Source organism: Pristiophorus japonicus, chromosome 2 (genome assembly GCF_044704955.1).
Source record: "Pristiophorus japonicus isolate sPriJap1 chromosome 2, sPriJap1.hap1, whole genome shotgun sequence".
Taxonomy (NCBI): Eukaryota; Metazoa; Chordata; class Chondrichthyes; family Pristiophoridae; genus Pristiophorus; species Pristiophorus japonicus.
In genome coordinates this window covers 293,064,168-293,089,246 of record NC_091978.1, presented here as the reverse complement: position 1 = coordinate 293,089,246, position 25,079 = coordinate 293,064,168, and the positions used below count along the sequence as shown (strand labels likewise).

General features: G+C 43.5%; 1 protein-coding gene across 3 annotated transcripts in view; it reads right to left on the bottom strand.

Annotated features, from left to right (window-relative positions):
* otud4 (OTU deubiquitinase 4) overlaps positions 1 to 25,079 on the bottom strand; it is a 192,532-nt gene that overhangs the window by 100,368 nt on the left and 67,085 nt on the right. For all 3 annotated transcript variants that reach the window (XM_070871593.1, XM_070871596.1, XM_070871597.1), the window contains 2 exons: positions 18,878 to 18,950; positions 6,545 to 6,626 (listed from right to left, as the gene is read on the bottom strand). In XM_070871593.1, coding sequence (XP_070727694.1) covers positions 6,545 to 6,626; positions 18,878 to 18,950 — 155 coding nt within the window. The remainder of the gene's footprint in view (positions 1 to 6,544; positions 6,627 to 18,877; positions 18,951 to 25,079) is intronic.

The window sequence follows — 25,079 nt, the reverse complement described above, 5'->3', positions numbered from 1 at the left end:
ATTGATGTCAATGATCGAAAAAGTGGGGTGGGGTGTTTTTGCCCGTGATACTTATGATTTCAGACAAATGGTCATATTAAATGTTTTTTATTCAACATAACCTTGTTGTGCATTGCCTCAGATAGCTGGACCGTTACACACTGGTGATTCCTTAATATGAAAGGGTATAATTACATTTAACTTGAATCAACTCAAACTTTAACTGGCACCAAGGTGGCACCATTGAAGCCTGAGCTGCACACATAGCAACGTTCTTTCAGACAAATCGCTCATTTATGAGCTGCTGACGTAAGAGTCTTGCAGCTATGTAGCCCTTTCCTGCGGTCTGGAGGGGGCGTGGGCATGGTTGCATAGTCAGCCTGATTGTCTGGCCCAAGGTCAGCATCCAGCCCCTTGTCGTCCTCTTCCTCTTTCTCCTGAGGTGGACCATCAGTCCCTTCTGGTAATTCTTGTCCCCTCCTGATAGCCAGGTTGTGCAGCATGGAGCACATGACGATGAATTGAGCTACTTGATCAGGGTTGTATTGTAGCTCCCCTCCAGAGTGCTCCAGGCATCTAAAGTGCTGCGTAAGCACACTAATTGTTTTCTGGACCACATTGCGTGTGGTCCTGTGGCTCTCGTATCGCTTCTCGGCCTCGGTGTGGGTGTCAAGCAGGGGGGTCATCAGCCAGGTGGCTAGGCCATATCGTTTGTCACCAAGCATCCAGCATTGACCTTGTGGCTGACTGGTAAACTTGTCAGAGACAGTGCTCTCACACAGGATGTGAGCCTCATCGATGCTGCCCAGATATTTGGCATTCACTACCATAATTATCTGGTTGTGGTCGACAACTAGTTGGACCTTCAGGGAGTGAAATTCTTTTCTGTTGCGAAAAACCTGTGACCTGAGAAGGTGCCCACATGCGTACACTGTATTGCTCCCTGCACCTTGGAGAACTTAACAATGCGGTAGAATGCTCCAGCCCTGTCAGTCTGAGCCTCCGTGGTCATAGGGAAGCTGATAAAGTCCATCCTCTCCGTACAGGACCTCCATGACCTGTCTAATGCAGCAATATGTGGCATGCTGAGATATAGGGGAAATGTTGACCGCGGAGGCCTGAAAGGAACCGGACGCATAGAACAACAGTGCTACGGTGACCTTGACCTCGACGGACAGTGATGTGCTGAAGGTGCTGGCAGGCTGCAGATCTGCCCTGATGAGCTGGCATATTTCATAGAAACATAGAAAATAGGTGCAGGAGTAGGCCATTCAGCCCTTCGAGCCTGCACCGCCATTCAATAAGACCATGGCTGATCATGCAACCTCTGTACCCCACCCCTGCCTTCTCTCCATACTCCCTGATCCCTTTAGCCGTAAGGGCCATATCTAACTCCCTTTTGAATATGTCCAACGAACTGGACTCAACAAGTTTCTGTGGCAGAGAATTCCACAGGTTCACAACTCTCTGGGTGAAAAAGTTTCTCCTCATCTCGGTCCTATATGGCTTACCCCTTAAGTTTCTATGAGATCCCCTTTCATTCTTCTAAATTCCATTGAGTATAAGCCTAGCCGATCCAGTCTTTCCTCATATATCAGTCCTGCCATCCCGGGAATCAGTCTGGTGAACCTTCGCTGCACTCCCTCAATAGCAAGCACGTCCTTCCTCAGATTAGGAGACCAAAACTGTACACAATATTCACCAAGTCTCACCAAGGCCCTGTACAACTGCAGTAAGACCTCCCTGCTCCTATACTCAAATCACCTCGCTATGAAGGTCAGCATGCCATTTGCTTTCTTTACTGCCTGCTGTACCTGCATGCCTACCTTCAAATGACTGATGTACTATGACACCCAGGTCTCGTTGCACCTCCCCTTTTCCTAATCTGTCACCATTCAGATAATAATCTGCTTTCCTGTTTTTACCATCAAAGTGGATAAGCTCACATTTATCCACATTATACTGCATCTGCCATGCATTTGCCCATTCACCTAACCTGCCCAAGCCCCCCTGCAGCCTCTTAGCATCCTCCTCGCAGCTCGCACTGCCACCCAGCTTAGTGTCATCTGCAAACTTGGAGATGTTTCAGTGATAACCACTTTGTGGAAGTGCAGTCTCCGAAGGCAGCTGTTCACGCTTCTCCCTGTAAGTGCGGGGTGTGTATGGTCTGGACCTTCTTTTCAGTCTGGCACGTCTTAGATTGGGCACATAATGCTGTGAATTAGACATTGTGCCATTTTCACTCTGCAGCATCTGCATTGTAATCGAAGCAGGCTGAGAAATGGCTGGCCCCATTCCAATAAAAGTATAATGCCGATTGTTCACAAGCAATAGATTTCCACAATAAGACACCTACTGTAAAACCCAATAGTCCACAGTATGAAAAGATTTCTGTTCAGATGGTCACATCACCCGAGAAGAACTCCAGAGTAAATCCAAACTCCCCCGAAGTTGAAGCAGCCTTTTCAATGATGCGACCTGCGATTTACAAAATGGCGTCCACACCGCTGTGATTAGTTCAGACCAGTTCAACTTTTTCAGAGCGGTGGTTCTGGCGAGCGATATTGTGGGTGAGATGTCTGTGAGGTGCTGAAAGTGATGCTGGGCGATATACTGGGCACTAGTTTCGGCAAATGTGATCTTTACGACAAAAAAAGTGGGCGGTCGGTATTATTGAATCTCCGCATTAATTACGTGCCCAAAGTAACGCTGGGCGATATTATGGGTGTTGGGTTTGCCCATTCTGATGATTCTGCCCAAAAAAAGTGGGCGGGCGGTATTATTTTTTCCCGGCGTTACGTACATAGCGAAAGTAACGCTCGGCAATAAGTGTCCGAAAAATGGGCCACAGTTTCCATTTTGTGGCTAAATGGGTGATATCTGGGCGTTACACCTCATTTCAGCATTAAAATGGACGTTATGCATGCAAAAATGGAAAATCTAGCCCCATATCCTTTGTTGTGTATAACCATGCAAGTTATATATGATGATTATTTTATTATGATTACTTCTTCATTAAGGAGGGGAAGTGTAATATAGAGCTCCACCTAGTGGACTACTGCCCCATCTAATGGACTACTGTGGTAATACAACTGATGTAAATAAAAAAAGGGTCATCGGACAGGTCACACGACATGTTCCCGTACAGCCATTTTGTGTGTAGTGGTGCTTAGTGATGTTGTAAAGAATAGATCACACATAGTATAGCCTGACTCTGATTAAAATCAGGGCTACGTTGAATCCGTGCAGATTCAACGTCTGATCATTTCTTGTGCAAATAGTGCCGACAATTTGAATTCAAATTTTTTCCCAAATTCACGCAGCACAAGGTAGGTGGCATTTGAAGCAAAGATTATGATTTTAAAATGTCTGCCACGGCTGGAATCCAAACTCAGAACATTTTTCCCTACCTCCACATATAGTCCAAATACTCTGCCACTAGTTTAAAAAAAAAAAATTAATTCCTGGGATGTGGGTAATGCTGGCAAGGCCAGCTTTTATTGCCCATCCCTAATTGCCCCTGAGAAGATAGTGGTGAGCCTCCTTCTTGAACCACTGCAGTCCACGTGGTGAAGGTACTTCCACAGTGCTGTTAGGGAGGGAGTTCCAGGATTTTGACCCAACAACGATGAAGGAACGGCAATATATTTCCAAGTCAGGATGGTGTGTAACTTGGAGGAGCTCAGCTGAAGTAGAGGAGAAATTGCCGTAAGGACTGTACAGCAATAGTAGGATGTTTTTTTTAAATTACAGAATAAGCAAATTCCATTTAAAAAAAAAAAGGATTCTACTGGTAGTTTCTGGATGCAAGATAAACAATAAGGTTAAGAAACCAGTTAAAATTAAAGTTGGCCTAATAACGAAAGAATCTAAAGGAGAATATGAGAAAATGAGAGCAGGATAAGGAAAGCTTTAGAATTTCTTTCAAGAAATAAAAAGGAAAATTAAATAGATCAGTAAAAAAGAGAATTGTTAAAAGCAAGGAGACACCCACGAAAGGAGAGGATTGTCAATTTGAGCATGATCATCAAAAAATGATGGAGGTATTTAATAACTTGTTTATATCAGTCTTCACTAAAGAGAAGGATATCGGAGAGGAGGTGAATCCTGAAGTGGTTGAGAACGAGATGAGCGACCTTATGATGAATAAAAGGAACATTTTAGAAAGGTTAGGTAGACGAAAAGGACAAAATGCCAGGGCCTGATGGGATGCATCCTAGGATTTAAGGGGATAAAGGAGGAAACTGCTGAGACCGTAGCAATTAATGTTAAGACTCTATCGAGTGTGGATGTGTGCTGGAAGAATGGAGAGTGAATGGAGAATGAAGACAGGGCAGTTAGCTTAACATCTGTGGTAGGGACAATTTTGTAGGAAAAAATGGGTGATTGGGGCGGGGGGGGGGGGTGGTGAAAGTTGCCAAATTCAGAAACCCGATCCCATCCTGCCCACTTTCACTTTTTACTCAGGCAAGACAGGGGGGGCAGAGGCGGGTAGCCAACCCATTGCCAGGAGGCAGCTTGGCATTTTAAATATTATGAGGCCTGAATTTTAACCTAGTTTGCAGGTTTTACTGCAGGCGGTGAGGGATCCCGGGATCGGGATTCCCAGTAGCTGCAACAGGGCGACCACAGCTTTTGGGAACAATCCTTGTGGGCCGGGAGGAGCACGATTGCTTCGTCTCGGTCCTCCAAGCAACTCCACCAACAGCCTGCATTGCCCCTGGGGTCACGGTTCGGACCCATAGGGGTCGGAGCCCCCCCCTCCTCCCTGGGCTTAAAAACCCCAATCATCCTGGGCCCAGCATCTACCTGGTCCTGCGTTCCTCACCCAACTGGAAGCCAGCTTGTCAATTAAAACTCCAGTGTGCTGAGAAACCTAAATTCCAGGCTTCCTGCCTGCCGTTTCCCGGGTCCCCCCGCAACGTGTGGATAGGAAACGAGAGAATCCGGCCATTGTATTTAATTAAGGATGACATTGCCATGTATTTGGATAATGAGAAAAAAGCTAGAAGTAGTCTATGTGGATTTGAAAAGAAATGATTGTGCATGACAAACCTCAGAATTCTTTGAGGAGGTAACAGACATGGTAGATAGGAGGAAATGCAATGCATGTAATGTACATGGACTTTAGGAAAGCCTTTGACAAGGTACCATATATGGGAGATTTCTGGAGAAGATTAGGAGAAGGATATCAATCTGGATTACAAAATTAGTTAAAAGGGAGAAAACAGAGCAGGAGTTAAGGCCAATTTTTACAGAGCAATTGGAAGAGTGTGTTGGTGTACCAAAGGGTTCAATTCTGGAGCCACTACTGTTCACTGTTTATATCAATGATTTGGATAGACAGAGAGTGAGTGATATCAAAATTTGTTGACGATACCAAATCAGGAGGTGTAGTTAATGCTTTAGAAAACCAAAGGAAGCTACAAAAGGACATTGATAAGATGGGGAAAGGTGGCAAGTGGAATTCAATGTTAGCATTGGGTGATACACTTTGCTTAAAAAAACAGAAGTAATTATACTCTGAATGGAAGAAGGTTTGCAGGATATTAAAGCACCTCTGGTTGGTAACACCAAATAAAACCTAATTAAATTCTAGATTTTATTTCAAGAGACATAGAATATAAAAGCCAAGAGTTAACAGCGAGCCTATTTAAAACCTTACTAAGACCTCAGTTACAGTACTCTGCAGTATTGGGCACCACACTATAGGAAGAATATTAAGGCTTTAGAGAGGGTATTAGGAAGCTGTCTGGTATGAGGAAATGCAAATATGAAGAATTGGGGATTTTTCATTGGAACAATGCAAATTATGGGGCAATATGACAAATGTGTTTAAAATTATGAAAAGATTGAACAGGGTAGATAGAAACTTATTTACACAGAGTGTGAGATTTTGAAATTCACTGCCAGGATAGTCGTTGAGGCAGAAACTATGTCAACATTCAAGATTATATTGGATAGGTGAATGAAGGAAAAAAGGTTGCAAAGGTTAATGGAAGCAAAGCAGGTAAACCCGATTAGAACTATTTTCTTGCTCTGACGTGGTACTGACATGGATTAGTTGGCCTGAATGTCCTGTTTGTGTTGTAACTTCTAAATATTGCTATGTATATGCATGGAGTTCTTGAAGTAGATTTATCAGAATTTATTTATTCCCTACAACTGTGTTTAGATGCCAGCTACTGCTTGCATTTTTTTTTTTTGCATACCTATAGAAGTACTGAATTATTTTCCTTAGCCTCCACATTGACATCTAGTGCTCACTCGAAAATGTGACCAGTTCTCAGAGAATGAGATAAAAATTACAGAACTTAATTCTAAAGCATGCCTTCCGGCACTCAATAGTGGCAAAGTAGAAGTTTTGTATCCAGACCCTCCAACCATTAGACTGGGGGAGGGGGCGGTGGAGATTCATGTGTGTGAAATAAAACCTAATTTAAAACACTTTTTAAAAATGGCCAGGATTCTTTTCTTTAAAGGAATGAATGATTGGCAGCTTTGAATGATCAGTTCTGAATTACAGACAACAAAAAAACTTTCAAATTAAAATCAGAATACTCACATTGGCAAAGGGCTGCGGCATCTACAAATGTCCTAGGATAGACGCTGTCGTAATGATTTCCATTTGAAAAGCATAACAAGATCTAATTGGAAGTCAAGAAAAGAAATTGTTCAGGTAGCCTTACTGTTTTCATCTTTGGACATCGGTTGGTTGCTAATATATATCCAAAAATGGGCTACATTTGTTAAAATTGTAACAGCTCAAATTCTTGCATATAAAGCAAGCTCTAAAATGTAACCATTTCAAACTCAGCATTTTTGTTTAAATCCCACATGAAAACTAATTTCAATACGCAATGTATAACAAACTGAATCCATGCCCTGCCACAAATGATTTTCATAATGGGACCCCGTTTTCCAATTTATAAATAGAGTGACAATATTTTCTCATCATGGACCTCGGATAAATTGGTTTCTTCAAGTACCTTCAACCCGGTTGTTATCTCTTGGGTGATTAGTGCTGCAATGCTGCAAATAGTACGTTTTTATCCCCTTTCAAAACATTACTTTTAATCAAATGTACAGGAAGAAATGCCTGATTTTGGTCAAACCCAATGATCTGATGTTCATTTTCCAGATGCAAAGAATTCCTCAGGTGGAATTTATTCCATCAGTTAAGCCATTCAAACCTGGAATTTGGAAGTTTGAAGTCTGCGTCTAATTAGCTGATCTTAGTTGTGGCCCCAGGTTAATGAAGCTAAACATCGACAGATACAAGCTTCTGATTGCCATACACTGGCCCCTGCTGCAAGGCCACCTGATAGAATAGCCTGCCAAACCTCATCACCTAGGCTCACATGTAAAGAACAACCACTTGAATAAGGTACAAAAGGATATCTGCCACTTATAAAACTATCCCAGAAAGGAGCCACAATATTCAGTGCAGCTAAAGAACTGAAAACTGTTGAGGGGAAAAATATAAAAACTTCTAAAAGTAAGATTTCCTCAGCCAATTTCATTCCAGGTTCAAATTTAATCCTTCTTCAGATATTTCCCTTGATAACTTATTCCTCCTCTATTCATAACTGAAGCTTTGAAACATTAATTTTGACATTTTAAACTGCAAGGCTAAATGCTGAAACATAATTAGGTTACAAAATATAAAATATGTGAATATTGCATTTGGAGCACTTAAAGGGAAAAGACAAGTCTAAAGGCTGTTCTTATAGTTCAGAAGACAACCCCAAAATCTATGTTGGTAAGGCTCTTCACGAATACTTTGGATCACAAAGAAAAGGGGCAATGCAGATACTGCTATCGAGGGGAGCGTGATATTCTGGATGAAATAAATATGGTGATAGAGGAAGTATTAAGGGGTTTAGCAGCTTTGAAAGTAGTTAAGTCCCCTGACCCGGATGAAATGCATCCCAGGCTGTTGAGCGAAGTAAAAGAGGAAATAGCAGAGGCCTTGGCCATCATTTTCCAGTCCTCTTTGGATTTGGGCATGGTGTCGGAGGATTGGAGGACTGCTAATGTAGTACACTTGTTTAAGAAGGGAGAAAGGGATAAGCCAAGTAATTAGGCCTGTTATCCTAACCTCAGTGGTGGAAAAATTATTGGAAAAAATCCTGAAAGACACGATAAATCTACATTTGGAAAGGCAAGGATTAATTAGGGATAGACAGCACGGATTTATTAAGGGAAGATAGTATTTGACTAACCTGATTGAATGTTTTGAGGAGGTAACCAAGAGGTTGATGAGGGTAGTGCGTACGATGTAGTATATATGGACTTTAGCAAAGCTTTTGATAAGGTCCCACAGGGTAGACTGGTCAAGAAGGTTAAAGCCCATGGGATCCAGGGTAAAGTGACTGGGAGAAATTTAGAATTCAGCAGAGGAGGCCTAAGGGTTTAATTAGGAGAGGGAAAATAGAGTATGAGAGGAAGCTTGCAGGGAATGTAAAAACTGACTGCAGAAGCTTCTATAGATATGTGAAGAGAAAAAGATTAGTGAAGACCAACGTAGGTCCTTTGCAGTCAGAATCAGGTGAATTTATAATGGGGAACAAAGAAATGGCAGACCAATTGAAGAAATACTTTGGATCTCTCTTCACTAAGGAAGACACAAATAACCTTCAGGAAATACTAGGGGTTCGAGGGTCTAGCGAAAAGGAGGAACTGAGGGAAATCCTTATTAGTCAGGAAATTGTGTTAGAGAAATTGATGGGATTGAAGGTCGATAAATCCCTAGGGCCTGACAGGCTGCATCCCAGTGTACTTAAGGAAGTGGCCCTAGAAATACTGGATGTATTGGTGATCATTTTCCAACATTCTATTGACTCTGGATGAGTTCCTATGGACTAGAGGGTAGCTATTGTAACACCACTTTTTAAAAAAAGGAGGGAGAGAAAACAGGAATTACAGACCGGTTAAGCCTGACATCGGTGGTGGGGAAAACGTTGGAATCAATTATTAAAGATGAAATAGCAGCGCATTTGTAAAGCAGTGACAGGATCGGTCCTAGTCAGCATGGATTTATGAAAGGGAAATCATGCTTGACAAATCTTCTTGAATTTTTTGAGGATGTAACTAGTAGAGTGGACAAGGGAGAACCAGTGGATATGGTGTATTTGGACTTTCAAAAGGCTTTTGACAAGGTCCCACACAAGAGATTAGTGTGCAAAATTAAAGCACTTGGTATTGGGGGTAATGTACTGATGCGGATAGAGAACTGGTTGGCAGATAGGAAGCAGAGAGTCGGAATTAACGGGTCCTTTTCAGAATGGCAGGCAAATACCAGTGAGGTGCCACTGGGTTCAGTGTTGGAATCCCAGCTATTTACAATATACATCAATGATTTAGATGAAGGACTTGAATGTAATATCTCCAAGTTTGCAGATGACACTAAGCTGGGTGGCGGTGTGAGCTGTGAGGAGGATGCTAAAAGGCTGCAGGGTGACTTGGACAGGTTAGGTGAGTAGGCAAATGCATGGCAGATGCAGTATAATGTGGATAAATGTGAGGTTATCCACTTTGGTGGCAAAAACAGGAAGATAGAATACAGCTAAGGGGATCAAGGGGTATGGAGAGAAAGCAGGAAAGGGGTACTGAGGGAATGATCAGCCATGACCTTATTGAATGGCGGTGCAGGCTCGAAGGGCTGAATGGCCGACTCCTGCACCTATTTTCTATGTTTCTATGTTTCTAGTTGAATGGTGACAGATTAGGAAAAGGGGAGGTGCAACGAGACTGGGTGTCATTTGAAGTTTGGCATGCAGATACAGCAGGCGGTGAAGGCGGCAAATGACATGTTGGCCTTCATAGCTAGAGGATTTGAGAATAGGAGCAGGGAGGTCTTACTGCAGTTATACAGGGCCTTGGCGAGGCCTCACCTGGAATATTGTGTTCAGTTTTGGTCTCCTAATCTGAGGAAGGACGTTCTTGCTATTGAGGGAATACAGCGAAGGTTCACCAGATTGATTCCCGGGATGGCAGGGCTGACATATGAGGAGAGACTGGATCAACTGGGCTTGTATCCACTGGAGTTTAGAAGCATGAGAGGGGATCTCATAGAAACATATAAAATTCTGATGGGATTGGACAGATTAGATGCAGGAAGAATGTTCCCATTGCTGGGGAGTTCCAGAACCAGGGATCACAGTCTAAGAATAAGAGGTAAGCCATTTAGGACTGAGATGAGAGTGGTTAACCTGTGGAATTCTCTACCGCAGAAAGTTGTTGAGGCCAGTTCCTTAGATATATTCAAAAGGGAGTTAGATATGGTCCTTACTGCCAAAAGGATCAAGGGGTATGGAGAGAAAGCAGGAAAGGGGTACTGAGGTTGATTGATCAGCCATGATCTTATTGAATGGCGGTGCAGGCTCGAAGGACCGAATGGCCTACTCCTGCACCTAATTTCTATGTTGGATCCAAAATTGGCTTTGAAATAGGAAGCAAAGGGTAACAGTCGATGGATGTTTTTGTGATTGGAAGGATGTTCCAAATGGGGTTCCACAGGGCTCAGTATTGGGTCCCTTGCTTTTTGTAGTATATTTCAACGATTTAGATTTGAATATAGGGAATATGATTAAGAAGATTTCAGACAAAGCTAAAATTGGCTGTGTGGTTGATAATGAAGAGGAAAGTCATGGACTGCAGGAGGATATCAATCTACTGGTCAGGTAGGCTGCAGTGGCAAATGGAATTTAATTCAGAGAAATGAGAGGTAATGCACTTTGGGAGGGCTAATAAGGAAAGGGTATACGCATTAAGTGGTCGGCCACTTAGTAGTGTAGATGAACAAAGGGACCTTGGAGTGCTTGTCCACAGATCCCTGAAAGTAGGCTATGTCCTGGAGATCAGCCTCTGTATGTGCGCAGATGCAGGCGTCGTCCGTATACTGTAGCTCGATGACAGAGGTTGGGGTGGTCTTGGACCTGGCCTGGAGGCAGCGTAGGTTGAACAGCTTCCCACTGGTTCTGTAGTTTAGTTCCACTCCAGCAGGGAGCTTGTCGACTGTGAAGTGGAGTATGGCAGCGAGGAAGATTGAGAAGAGGATTGGGGCAATGATGCAGGCCTGTTTGACCCCGGTCCGGATGTGGATTGGGTCTGTAATAGATCCGTTGGCAAGGATCATGATCTGCATGTCGTCGTGGAGTAGGCGGAGGATGGTGATGAACTTTTGGGGGCATCCGATCCGGAGGAGGACACTCCATAGACCCTTCCGGAAAAGCCTTTGCAAGGTAGCATATAACGTTAACGATGAATAGCATGTGTGGTGACTAATTGTGGATTACAATATCTGTTGTGTTTCCGTAATAGTACCTAGTCAATTAGCTTATGCTATGCTCTTGTCACGTTTACAGAGAAGATATCTAAGAATCATGTCGAGCAGAGGCGGACCAGAGGAGGGCCTGCTGAGCTGCACCCTCTCACCGATCTGGAGGAGCGTGCCGCAGCATCAGTAGGCACCCATAATCGTTCTGCCACACGTGGTGGTGCAGATCCCGTTGTTGCGCCACGTGAGTAATGTGTAAAGCACTGGTAATTTAAAGTAATTTAATGGTATTTGATTATAATCCATGAATGATGTAATGTTATGCATGCAGTTTCTGTACTCTTCTGTACTCTCATGTTAATCATATGTAGCGTCTCTCATTGACATTTATTGCAGTAATGTTGCTCCTCGTACATATGCCTGCACAGCGCAAGCACTCTCATGTTTCCCCATCTCTTCTAATAACCTCAATTGTGTTTTCCAGCTCCCCAGATTCCCCAGGAGCAAAGGGAGGCCCCCGCAGCAACACCTGTACAGGTCATGAGCACCACAGGTGACGAACAGCAAAGTGAGGAACAGGAGGACGAATCCGAGCCTGATGTCTCATCTGTGGTACCTACGGCCATGCCATCCTCAACGGATGAAGTAGCAGGGCTAAGCGGCTTGCAGCAGGCCACTCCAAGTCATCCAGTGCCCACGCCGACCCCGCGGAGGTCGAGTCGGCGAGGTAGGCACGCGCTGCGATGGACAGATCCAAACGAAGACATGGTCTCACTGTCAAAGGCGAACGTCGACATAGGTCAAGAGCTCCTGCAGGCGCTTGGTGGGTTGGCCAGCAACATTGCCACACTGTCCACACGAATAACGGAGGGCATGGAGCGGATAGTTGCGACAATGGGGCGAACGACCGACTCTGTCGTGCCTTGCGGCTTGCGATAGTTTCGGGAGATGGCACTGAACCCCAAGGTGCTGTACCACCAAGCACCACGACAGATGCGAGACAGGAGGAAGAACTTCCTTCTGATTCAGAAGACGTTTCTTTGGAAACGTTTTCTCCTCCAGCCACTGAGGTAATTCTGCTGACGTCACCCCCTCCCCCCCTCCCCACAGCAGCAAGCCTTGAGGTGAATAGACAGGCGTTTCTGCGGTATGTTGCCTCCCTGGTGCAAGGGTCAAGGATGTCTCGGAGCGGGTGCAGTACATTCTAAAAAGGGAGGGAGAACAGCCAGTTGTCATGGTGTACATTGGTACCAATGACATAGATAAAAAAAAAAGGGATGAGGTCCTACGAAATGAATTTAAGGAGCTAGGAGCTAAATTAAAAAGTAGGACCTCAAAAGTAGTAATCTCGGGATTGCTACCAGTGCCACGTGCTAGTCAGAGTAGGAATCGCAGGATAGCGCAGATGAATATGTGGCTTGAGCAGTGGTGCAGCAGGGAGGGATTCAAATTCCTGGGGCATTGGAACCGGTTCTGGGGGAGGTGGGACCAGTACAAACTGGACGGTCTGCACCTGGGCAGGACCGGAACCAATGTCCTAGGGGGAGTGTTTGCTAGTGCTGTTGTGGAGGAGTTAAACAAATATGGCAGGGGGATGGGAACCAATGCAGGGAGACAGAGGGAAACAAAAAGGAGACAAAAGCAAAAGACAGAAAGGAGATGAGGAAAAGTGGAGGGCAGAGAAACCCAAGGCAAAGAACAAAAAGGGCCACTGTACAGCAAAATTCTAAAAGGACAAAGGGTGTTAAAAAAACAAGCCTGAAGGCTTTGTGTCTTAATGCAAGGAGTATCCGTAATAAGGGGGATGAATTAACTGTGCAAATAGATGTTAACAAATATGATGTGATTGGGATTACAGAGACGTGGCTCCAGGATGATCAGGGCTGGGAACTCAACATCCAGGGGTATTCAACATTCAGGAAGGATAGAATAAAAGGAAAAGGAGGTGGGGTAGCATTGCTGGTTAAAGAGGAGATTAATGCAATAGTTAGGAAAGACATTAGCTTGGATGATGTGGAATCTATATGGGTAGAGCTGCAGAACACCAAAGGGCAAAAAACATTAGTGGGAGTTGTGTACAGACCTCCAAACAGTAGTAGTGATGTTGGGGAGGGCATCAAACAGGAAATTAGGGGTGCATGCAATAAGGGTGCAGCAGTTATAATGGGTGACTTTAATATGCACATAGATTGGGCTAACCAAACTGGAAGCAATACGGTGGAGGAGGATTTCCTGGAGTGCATAAGGGATGGTTTTCTAGACCAATATGTCGAGGAACCAACTAGAGGGGAGGCCATCTTAGGCTGGGTGTTGTGTAATGAGAGAGGATTAATTAGCAATCTCGTTGTGCGAGGCCCCTTGGGGAAGAGTGATCATAATATGGTGGAATTCTGCATTAGGATGGAGAATGAAACAGTTAATTCAGAGACCATGGTCCAGAACTTAAAGAAGGGTAACTTTGAAGGTATGAGGCATGAATTGGCTAGGATAGATTGGCGAATGAGACTTCAGGGGTTGACTGTGGATGGGCAATGACAAACATTTAGAGACCGCATGGATGAACTACAACAATTGTACATTCCTGTCTGGCGTAAAAATAAAAAAGGGAAGGTGGCTCAACCGTGGCTATCAAGGGAAATCAGGGATAGTATTAAAGCCAAGGAAGTGGCATACAAATTGGCCAGAAATAGCAGCGAACCCGGGGACTGGGAGAAATTTAGAACTCAGCAGAGGAGGACAAAGGGTTTGATTAGGGCAGGGAAAATGGAGTACGAGAAGAAGCTTGCAGGGAACATTAAGACGGATTGCAAAAGTTTCCATAGATATGTAAAGAGAAAAAGGTTAGTAAAGACAAACGTAGGTCCCCTGCAGTCAGAATCAGGGGAAGTCATAACGGGGAACAAAGAAATGGCGGACCAATTGAACAAGTACTTTGGTTCGGTATTCACTGAGGAGGACATAAACAACCTTCCGGATATAAAAGGGGTCAGAGGGTCTAGTAAGGAGGAGGAACTGAGGGAAATCCTTATTAGTCGGGAAATTGTGTTGGGGAAATTGATGGGATTGAAGGCCGATAAATCCCCAGGGCCTGATGTACTGCATCCCAGAGTACTTAAGGAGATGGCCTTGGAAATAGCGGATGTATTGACATTCATTTTCCAACATTCCATTGACTCTGGATCAGTTTCTATCGAGTGGAGGGTAGCTAATGTAACCCCACTTTTTAAAAAAGGAGGGAGAGAGAAAACAGGGAATTATAGACCGGTCAGCCTGACATCGGCAGTGGGTAAAATGATGGAATCAATTATTTAGGATGTCATAGCAGCGCATTTGGAAAGAGGTGACATGATAGGTCCAAATCAGCATGGATTTGTGAAAGGGAAATCATGCTTGACAAATCTTCTGGAATTTTTTGAGGATGTTTCCAGTAGAGTGGACATGGGAGAACCAGTCGATGTGGTATATTTGGACTTTCAGAAGGCTTTCGACAAGGTCCTACACAAGAGATTAATGTGCAAAGATAAAGCATATGGTATTGGGGGTAGTGTGCTGACATGGATTGGGAACTGGTTGTCAGACAGGAAGCAAAGAGTAGGAGTAAATGGGTACTTTTCAGAATGGCAGGCAGTGACTAGTGGGGTACCGCAAGGTTCTGTGCTGTGGTCCCAGCTGTTTACACTGTATATTAATGATTTAGACGAGGGGATTAAATGTAGTATCTCCAAATTTGCGGATGACACTAAGTTGGGTGGCAGTGTGAGCTGCGAGGAGGATGCTATGAGGCTGCAGAGCGACTTGGATAGGTTAGGTGAGTGGGCAGATGAAGTATAATGTGGATAAATGTGAGGTTATCCACTTTGGTGGTAAAAAGAGAGACAGACTATTATCTGAATGGTGACAGATTAGGAAAAGGGGAGGTGCAACGAGACCTGGGTGTCATGGTACATCAGTCATTGAAGGTTGGCATGCAGGTACAGCAGGCGGTTAAGAAAGCAAATGGCATGTTGGCCTTCATAGCGAGGGGATTTGAGTACAGGGGCAGGGAGGTGTTACTACAGTTGTACAGGTCCTTGGTGAGGCCACACCTAGAGTATTGTGTACAGTTTTGGTCTCCTAACCTGAGGAAGGACATTCTTGCTATTGAGGGAGTGCAGCGAAGATTCACCAGACTGATTCCCGGGATGGTGGGACTGACCTATCAAGAAAGACTGGATCAACTGGGCTTGTATTCACTGGAGTTCTGAAGAATGAGAGGGGACCTCACAGAAACGTTTAAAATTCTGATGGGTTTAGATGCAGGAAGAATGTTCCCAATGTTGGGGAAGTCCAGAACCAGGGGTCACAGTCTAAGGATAAGGGGTAAGCCATTTAGGACCGAGATGAGGAGAAACCTCTTCACCCAGAGAGTGGTGAACCTGTGGAATTCTCTCCCACAGAAAGTTGTTGAGGCCAATTCACTAAATATATTCAAAAAGGAGTTAGATGAAGTCCTTACTACTTGGGGGATCAAGGTGTATGGCGAGAAAGCAGGAATGGGGTACTGAAGTTGCATGTTCAGCCATGAACTCATTGAATGGCGGTGCAGGCTAGAAGGGCCGAATGGCCTACTCCTGCACCTATTTTCTATGTTTCTGTGCTCTGCTGCAAGACGTCTTGGTCCCATTACTCGGGGAGTTAGTGGGAAACGGGGGGTTACTACAGGGGTGTGTCGAGGTTCAGGAGATAAGCTGTATATTGTTGTTAAAAAAAGTTTTGTTGAATGTTCACTGTTGGGGATGATGGGAGGGTGTTATTATATTGTTGTGTTTCAAATGTTGTTGATTGTTGGCGGGGGGAGGGGGGGGGGGGGAGGTGTGTTATATATGTTTGTTAAAAATGTTTTTAATTACTAAAATTTTTATTTAACTTTACAATTATTGTGAATAAATAAAACGTCAATACAATGGTTGGAAACAATGGCCATGGCCATGGCCAGGCAAGGATGAAATGTAACGCAACTGTAATGGTCACCACTGTAAATTAACGCAAAGTGTTCATTTATGAGCTGCTGACGCAAGAGTTTTGTAGCTGCGTAACTACCACAGGCTTTCCAGTGTTGCGGAAGGGCGTGGGGGCATGGGCCAGGCTGATTGTCCTCCCTGAGGTTCTCGTCCTCCTCTTCCACTCCTGAGCTGAATCGGTGGTCCAATCTGGCAAATGTTGTCCTCTCCTGATAGCTAGATTATGCAACATGCAGCACACCACAATGAACTCAGCGACCTGCTCAGGGTGGTATTGTAGGTTGCCTCCTGAGCGGACCAGGCATCTGAAGCACTGCTTAAGCACTCCAATTGTCTTTTCAACGATATTGCGTGTAGCTATATGGCTTTCATTGTAGCGCTTCTCAGCTTCTGTCTGGAGCTTATGCAGGGAGGTCATGAGCCAGCATCCAACCTTGAACTTGTGGCTGACTCTTAAACAGGTCAGAGACAGTGCTCTCACGCAAGATGTGTGCATCATGGATGCTCCCTGGAAAATTTGCATTTATTCTCATGATTATTTGCTTGTGGTCGATAACGAGCTGCATATTAAGGGAGAGGAATCCCTTTCGGTTCCGAAACACCTCTGCATCCTGTAAAGGTGCTCACAGGACGATGTGCGTACAGTCTATTGCTCCCTGCACCTTGGGGAAGTTTGTTATTCTCGAGAAACCCACAGCCCTCTCAGTCTGTGCCTCCCTGGTCATAGGAAAGTTTATAAATTCCATTCTGCGTGCGTAAAGGGCTTCAGTCACATGTCAAATGCAGCAATGTGTTGCACGTTGAGAGATACTGCAAATGTCGCCAGCTGAGGCCTGAAAAGAGTTCGATGCATAGAAGGAAAGTGCCGCAGTAATCTTAACCTCAATGGGCAGTGCAGTCCTGATGGTGCTGGCAGGCTGATGTCCGCTAACACGTGCGTTAGAAGGCTGCGATTCCGAAAGGAGGTCAAGTCCAGGTATGATTGCTTATCCCTGTACATGGGTTCGGTGTAACGTCTCCTCCTCGTGAGCAGTTTGCCACCTTTTTGATTGGGTACATATGCTCTTCAATAAACTTTCTCCCATCTCTATTCTGCAGCATGTGATTAGTCATCAATACTGGTTGAGAAATTACAGGCCATATCACTATAAATGTCCTTAATCTCTCTTCTTAATCTGTCCTCAACAAATACAAATGTGATTAGATTATTGGCAAGAGTCAAAAACGCCCTTAAAATCACTCACAAATTGCTTCTCCTGACAAGCACTTCAAGCAGGCTTTTATTAAAGATCCTCCAAGTTACAAAATGGCATCCGTAGTGACGAGTTAAGGTCAGGTGATTGCAGTTTTTCTTCAGCGTCTTTTTGGGCCAGCGATCATTTGGGTGAATTATGGCCGAAATGCCCAAAGTAACGCTCGCCGATAATCCATTTAGTTTCCATTATAGCCAGTATTCTCCGCCTTGCATGAGGATGACGTCATTTTTAAAAAAAATAGACCGGGCAATGCTGCTCATTCCTGTGTGCCAAAAGTTGTGCTGGTGATAAATGGGCTAGTTTCTATTTTTCATCAAAAATGGGCGATAGCCTGAATCTCAGCGCTTATATGGGTGCTAAATGGGCGATGTGCCGAAAGTCTAGCAATATGTCTCTGTAAATCTGTAACTCATTATCTTACCTGTTGTAATTAAGTAGAGTCCATAGGATACTAGTCAACTGCTGTTTGGCCGAGAGGCTACGTGCATGTGTGTGTGTTTAATAAACTTACTGCAAATTGTTTTAAAAGAATTAGTCTTACTGTCAATTTAATGCCAAAGGGCTAGAATTTCCTAACAACCCGCCAGCGCCCGATTGCTGTCCAAAAGACCGCCAAGATTATCACCAGCGAAAACTTCCCCCAAAAAAAGAAAAAAATCCGCCCAGTGAAAAAAATGGGCGTTGCACCCAGATTCTCCCCGAAAAATTGGAATTTAGGGTCGATTTGGCGGTTCTTAAAGAATGGGCGATAATTTAAAAATTAACTAAAAATTTACCCCGAGGCTGCGGGTTGGGCCTAGGAGAAGTAAAACTCAAAATATTTTTTCAAAAAAAAACATTTAAAAAAAAAAATCATAAAAACATTCTCAGGACCCTTTTAACTTAAATCATTACAACAGAATTTTAAAATAATGAAAAACCAAATACTTACCTTTTTCTTGCAGGGCTACTTACCTACCACACAGCTCTGCTGATTTTTGTGGGCGTTTTTTTTTATACTTACCTATGGGTCACCAGAGCCAAATATCACGCCATGGCAATCTGTGGATGGTGCCCGCCGGCAGTCTGCTCCCCAGCAGTACCTCGAAACCGCCGGCGTAACTCAGCTGAGCAATTTCTCACCGACACGGTTATTTCCCAAAACGGCTAATACTGCCCAGAAACCAGGCAGTGAATCACTGCAATTTCTAGCCCAGAGAGATTTAGAAATCTTAGCGGGTAGACAGGGCCTTAGTTTTAAAGTCTCATCCGAAGAACGCCAACTATATGCTCAAGTCTATGGCATTGATTTAAGTAGTGGCTTTGTTGTTTCTTCACTTACGGCACTGTAAATAATCAGTCCTTGTCTTCTGTTAACTTACCGTGTCAGGAAATCCATTTTCAGTAACACGGGCAGGAGGTCTATTTGGTTCCTGGTAAATTATAAAATCTCGCCTGTGAAATTTAAAATAACACAAATCAAAAAATATCTTGAAGCATCCATGATAAACTTAAATCATATTATGTCTTACTGCACAGACCAAAAGACAACTGCTACCATTGTTCCCTCCAAGATACGTGGCTACACATTAGTCCCTGGGCTCCCGCGCACTTGGACAATATACAATGGCCCAGATTTAAGTCGATAAAGTCAACTTTGGACTGTTGTGTTTATATTCCTGTTGGCTATGCACCCTGAAAAGGACTTTTGAAATACTGTGACACAAGATGGCTGGTCTGGATTAGGAAGAAACCTGTTGCTGGGAGAAACACCGTGGGGGCAGATCTCTCCCACAGAAACTGGTGAGAGAAGCTAGGTTTGTTCAAATGTTAATTTGAACATTGGCCTGCCAGCAGCCAGTGACATCAGAGCTGGTGCTCCTAGGAAGGACAAGGGACTCTTTTATATGTGGAGCCAGGCTGTCTTGGGAAGAGAGCAAGGTGCTAGAACAAGATCGAACCTGCATTGTTTCCACAACGGTCCAGCAACTGATGGGCCATTTAACACTCACTCGGGAAGCCTTCGGACATCGATCGGCTGGTTTTGTTCAGACCCCAGCCCATCTCAGATAGTGCAAAATAAGACCTGAAGAAGCCAGAAAGGTTTCCCCAGAGGCAACAGAACCATCCAAACCCAGCCAGAATTGTGGATTAACAGGAGTATAACTGTCGAGCTTTTTGGAAGCTCAATCTTTGTTCTATCGCATCCTATGTGAAGGCACGTTTGCCCACCCGTCGAGGATAAGGACCGAGAGCGAAGCCTCGCTTCTCCAACCCGACAGACTTCAACTTTAACCTGGATCTCGCAGGCTTCAGTCAAGCATGTGACCGTGGAGTTGAACCGCTGAGGAAGGACCAGCGAGCAAGGAAGGGTGGATTGGGTGAGAACTCAATAGTTGCACGCTCACCAACCGATCCACGAAAGTGTGTGAGGGGGTGTCAGTGTGCCCTAACTAAACCAGAGGGAGGGGGGGGGGGGGGGGAGGGGTTTAGAGTTAGGTGGGTCCTGGGAAGGTTTAGCTCACAGGAAGGGTTGATCTGTTGAAGGGAAGAGCACTGTCTTACTGGACTGTGTGGTTCTACTTCACAAGCATCTGGTGAGTGGACTGGAGGTGTTGATCTGTTGTAATAAACCTTGTGATTTTGAAATTGAAACGTTGGTCCGTATCTCATTATAAGACAATCTGTTGTAACTCTTTGTCCGAACATAAGGACAGGGTTAGTGTGCTTGCTATAAGCGGGTGTTAAATCGTAAGCAGCAGATTGGATTACTGCGAGGGACCTATTGGCACCGGTTACTGCGGAAAACCAACCTGTAGCACAGCAAGCAAGGCAGGGCCGATTTGGCACCGGTCACTGCCAAGTAAAAACCCTTACATATTTGGACCCTACGGCAAGGCCTCGAAAACCTCGGGAAATAACCTTAGACTGACCACTTACACAGAATCCAGACAAAGAGTTGTTTGCGAGTCCTGCGACCTCAGAGCCGAACCAAATTAGAAATTAACAAGAGTGGGGCAGTGGCCATATGTTAAGGGAGAGGATAATGTGTCAGTTGTGACACCCTCTGAGAAAAACCACGGGCTGCATGTAGAGAAGCCGCACTCAGTCAGTTCCCATGGTGATGAGGGCAGTGTGTCCCTCTTTCTCCTTTGGCATATGATTCCGGGGGCCAGTATTACAAAATCTCTGTGGTCCTCTTGGGGCAACTCAGTGCAGCCCAGTGGGACCGGACAAAGCTTTAAAAATTGGTGGGAGAGATCGGTAAATAAACTACGTGTACTTCATCTTACTAAATCTATATAGATCACTGAGTTGCTGAGTTTTACCTGCAACAGATGAGTAAAAAAGTACTTTGTTGCTGTCAGATGGCAATGACATGTTTCAGGAGAGGAGTTTGTACGAATTTTGAGTTGTACATGAATCGGCTTTTTAAAAATAAAATGATCCTACTGCAGATGGGGTTATAAGATCAGGCCTTCAATCATTAGGTGAAGCAAGGATGAGGGAAGAGGGATGAAGAATTAGCAAAAGCTTAACTTACTTTTATTAGCTACTTTTTAATAAATCCAATATTGCACCACGGGGGAATTTATGCTTTTAATCTTGTTGCTGATGAATGTTTTATTTTATTTTTTTAAATGTTATTATGGTTAAAGTTAATAACACAAAAAAGTGGGGGAAATTGGAGCTTTATTGTTGTTGTTGTAACTTTTGAAAATCAGAATTCTGGCGTTAGGTTTATATTTTTAGAAATGTTGAGGCACCTCACTTTCTACAGGCCAACCCAATTAGCACATCTGGGAGCTGAAGAATGCAAACCGCCTGGGGGTAACATAGGCTGTCTCTTGTATTGGATGGAAGAGCAAGTGTGGCTAACTGAAGGCACGGCCTTCAATGCTGGAGCAATTAAAGTCGGGAATATGCAAGAAGCCAAAATTGGAGGAGCGCAGAAATCTCGAAAGGTTGTAGGCACTGTTCCTTGTAAGGTGAGAGGCAGCACAGCGGTCTGCAAGGTCTGCATACTTAAATTCAAAGGCCACGCAGTTAGTTAGAAAGCTGGAACGGGAAAGGGGCCCAATACACTATGGCCCTGAACTTGGTGTCTGTGACTTTCAGAGTACGCCGTGGTAATCCCTTTGACATGCCGTGCAGGTTACAGATTTCCACAGCGAAACTCGGAACTTGCGGCCGGTCAACATACACATTGACAGGCTATCTGCCAGGGCTCCGAAAAAACAATCGCTGGCACAGAATTGGCTATTTGCCCAGCGACGGGCCACAATTGCTCACGTAAGTCTTATGGTTGATGCAAGCAGGCCTAGGGCAATTTCTAGGCCCGGCCTGGGAATCCTTGTGGAGAGTAGTTTGTTATAGATCTGAATTGGAACAGCATTTGCTAAGATACTGAGCCCTGGAACCCGGCGAGCGTGGTCTCGGAATTCAGTCAGTAATTTTTTTCTGTGGTAATCCATTCCCGGGAGCTGAGCGGTGGCCGCACTTTGGAACAACACAGGTGGACACGCAGCATATGTACAGTCGCAGCATATGCACAATTGCCATGGAAGGAGGCTAAAGCAAACAATTTTTAGGCCCCGGTGAAACAGAAATGAGGAAAAAAAAATTTTTAAATTCGGAAAATTGTTTAAAGCTGGGAAAAAAAATACGGGAAAGTAACGTTGAATATCCCGCAGTAAATTCCAGTTAAATTTTGCAAGGTGTTGTCCCCTTTTGGAAAGAGTTTATCAGGGTTATTTAAATCATGTTGTGAGAGAGTGGAAAAGTTTGCGCCCACGTTTGTACCTCAGAGTCTGTGAGAGACGGAGGGAATGGCAGCAGAGAGAGAGCAACCAACTTCTCCAAAACTGATCCAACTCATCGCCAAGGCTGGGGATAGATAACCTCACTGTCTTCTTAGGAAGTTTATTCACTTTCTTATTTGAGCTCCGTTTGGAATTTGAGTTTATTTGGGGAGTTTTTATTGTATGAGGAGGAAAACTTGGAGTAACTTCTTCTGTCAAAGCTGCAATGAGACTTAAAAGAATTTAAAGATTTTTAATGAACTTTTCACAAAAAATGAGTGTTAAAACACTTTTCTCCCCCCAAGTTTCAAATATGATTTTCAACCAGGTCTTGAAGTCCAAACACTTTTAAAGAGGCTCTAAAATGCTTCAAACGTTTTAAAATTGAAATTTCTCAATATTTGATTTAGAACGATCGAAGTGAGTAGCTTTACACAAACGTGCAACCATGCTGTTGAGGAGAGGAAGGGTGGGGAGGATTTGTAGGAGTTACATAGCACTTTTAAAAAATTTAAGACATTTTGGAAGAGAATCAAAAAATGAGAAAACACAACCATTTTATTTTTGTCTGTTGTTCTATAGTCCAAACAAGTCCCAGAATAATATAAGTATAGATTTCCTCTTAAACGTTTAGTGGAGTGTTAATAGAAACAAGAGTTATGTAATGATGTATAAAAATTTGCAGGAAACTACTAAAGAAGAAACCACTATTTGTTTATTGAGAAAGACACAGAAAATACTTTGATTAAACTGATAACGTACAATTTCGATTTGGTATAAATGTTTGAAATAGGAGATTAAAAAAATTGAGAGTACAATGAAGTTTATTTCCCGCTATTTAATTGCGAAGTACCTAAAATAATTCGACACTTTTCATGATAAGAGCAGGGACTAATATTGTGGATAATGTTTGAGAGAAAAACAATAGAAGCAAAATTTGTAAATTAACACCTTTATGTCACCATATTAGTAAACATTTCCAAGTCAGTCTCATTGGTTCTCCAGCCCAGGAAGAAAAATGAATATTTATTTCTGTTAAATTATAGCTTTTCGTGCTTTTTGTTTTTAATTCAGTGATGCAAATTGTGTATGTGTTTTTCTGCACTTGTGAATAAGTGCTGTATTTCAGACATGTTATATGGAGGTTGTGCCGGTTCAAAAAGACGTTTATTAATGGAAGTGATTGAAATTGAAAATACGGATATCTGTTTTTGTTAAATTACTTTTAATATTACGAACTAAAGAACTACAGCACTTTATATTTTTTGGTTGCCTGGTTGCATTGTGATTAATATTCTAATTACTCTGTGGGCGTACAGGACGTCAGCGCCATAGGAAAGCCACTGCTCCTGCTGCTTGTGCAGCTATTGGTAAAGTGACATGGGGGAATGGGCTAATACGTTGAAAACTTTAAAATTAATATACTTGCACGAATAGATATGCCTCTTTCAGCTCACCTTGGCTTTTTGGATTGTTTGTCGATGTATAACCGTGTAACTGAGTGATGTTTCTGAAGTGTTAACGCATTATTAGGCAGTTCTTTTAGATCCCAGTCAGTTTTGGCAAGAAATTATATATTTTAAAATATAGAGTTTGTAGACGACGAACTAAAAGCTTTTAATTAATTCTACCGAAAACAAATTTGCAGAATGGGCATGTAAATGACAAATAAGTTTCAATATAGGTAAGTGTGAGGTTGTGCATTTTCGTAGGAGGAATAAGGAGGCCACCGACTCTTTGGAAAATAAGAATCTAAATGGAGTAGAAGTGCAAAGGGGTCATTAAAAGTAGTAACGCAGGTTAAAAAAGCCATAAAAGTACAAATAAAGCACTGCGGTCCATTTCTAAAGAAATAGAATTCAAAAAGAGAGGAGTTATGTTAAGCTTGTATAGAACCTTGTCTGATTGTCTCGTGATTTGAGACGCTGGGGTGGCAATATGGCATTATTGTATATATGCTTTTTTTTTTGGGTCATTGTTGTTGTTGTTGTAAATTTTGCCCATGGACGAAAAGGTCAAAGAAGTTTGTAGCCCATTCAGCAATAAAAAAAACTAGAGGTGAGTCTTCTAAAATAAAACAACAATTTTTCTCTGACCCTCAAAAGTAACCAACAACAACCTGCATTTATAAAGCGTCTTTAATGCAGTAAACCGTCCTAACGCATATCCTAGCTAATCAGACAAAAATTGACAGAGCCAAAGAAGGAGACATTAGGTTAGGTGGAGGAAGGTTTTGAGGAGCTTCTTAAAAGGAGAGAAGTAAAGGGGCGGAAAGATTTAGGAAAGGAATTCCAGAGCTGACGTCCGAGACGGCGGAAGGCATGGTGCCAATGGTGGAGAAAAAGGAAGTGTAGGATTCCATCTGTACAATGGAATCTCGATTACCCATCATCTGTTATGGACTTCCTGCCATTACAGCAGATAATCGAGGTTTCACTCGAGGACACAAAAAGTTCTCACAATTTCCTAAATCATCTTTATTATGCAAGAACTCTTATTGACCTGTAAATTGCAGTCAGAGGCCGGACGCCTGCGTACTTACCAAGTTCGGAACCTCGGACTCTTGAGGTCTTGGGCTGGCAGGCTTATGCCTGTGTAAAGGCCTACGGATCCCAGGGGTGCATGTGGTTCGCAAGTGTCCCTGGGATCACGTGGGCCAGCCCAACCAATGTCAAAGAGGGATTCCTATTATGCTATGGCGATTCCATTTACAACAACAACTTGCATTTCTATAGCGACTTAATCGTAGTGAAACGTCCCAAAGCGCTTCACAGGAGTACAT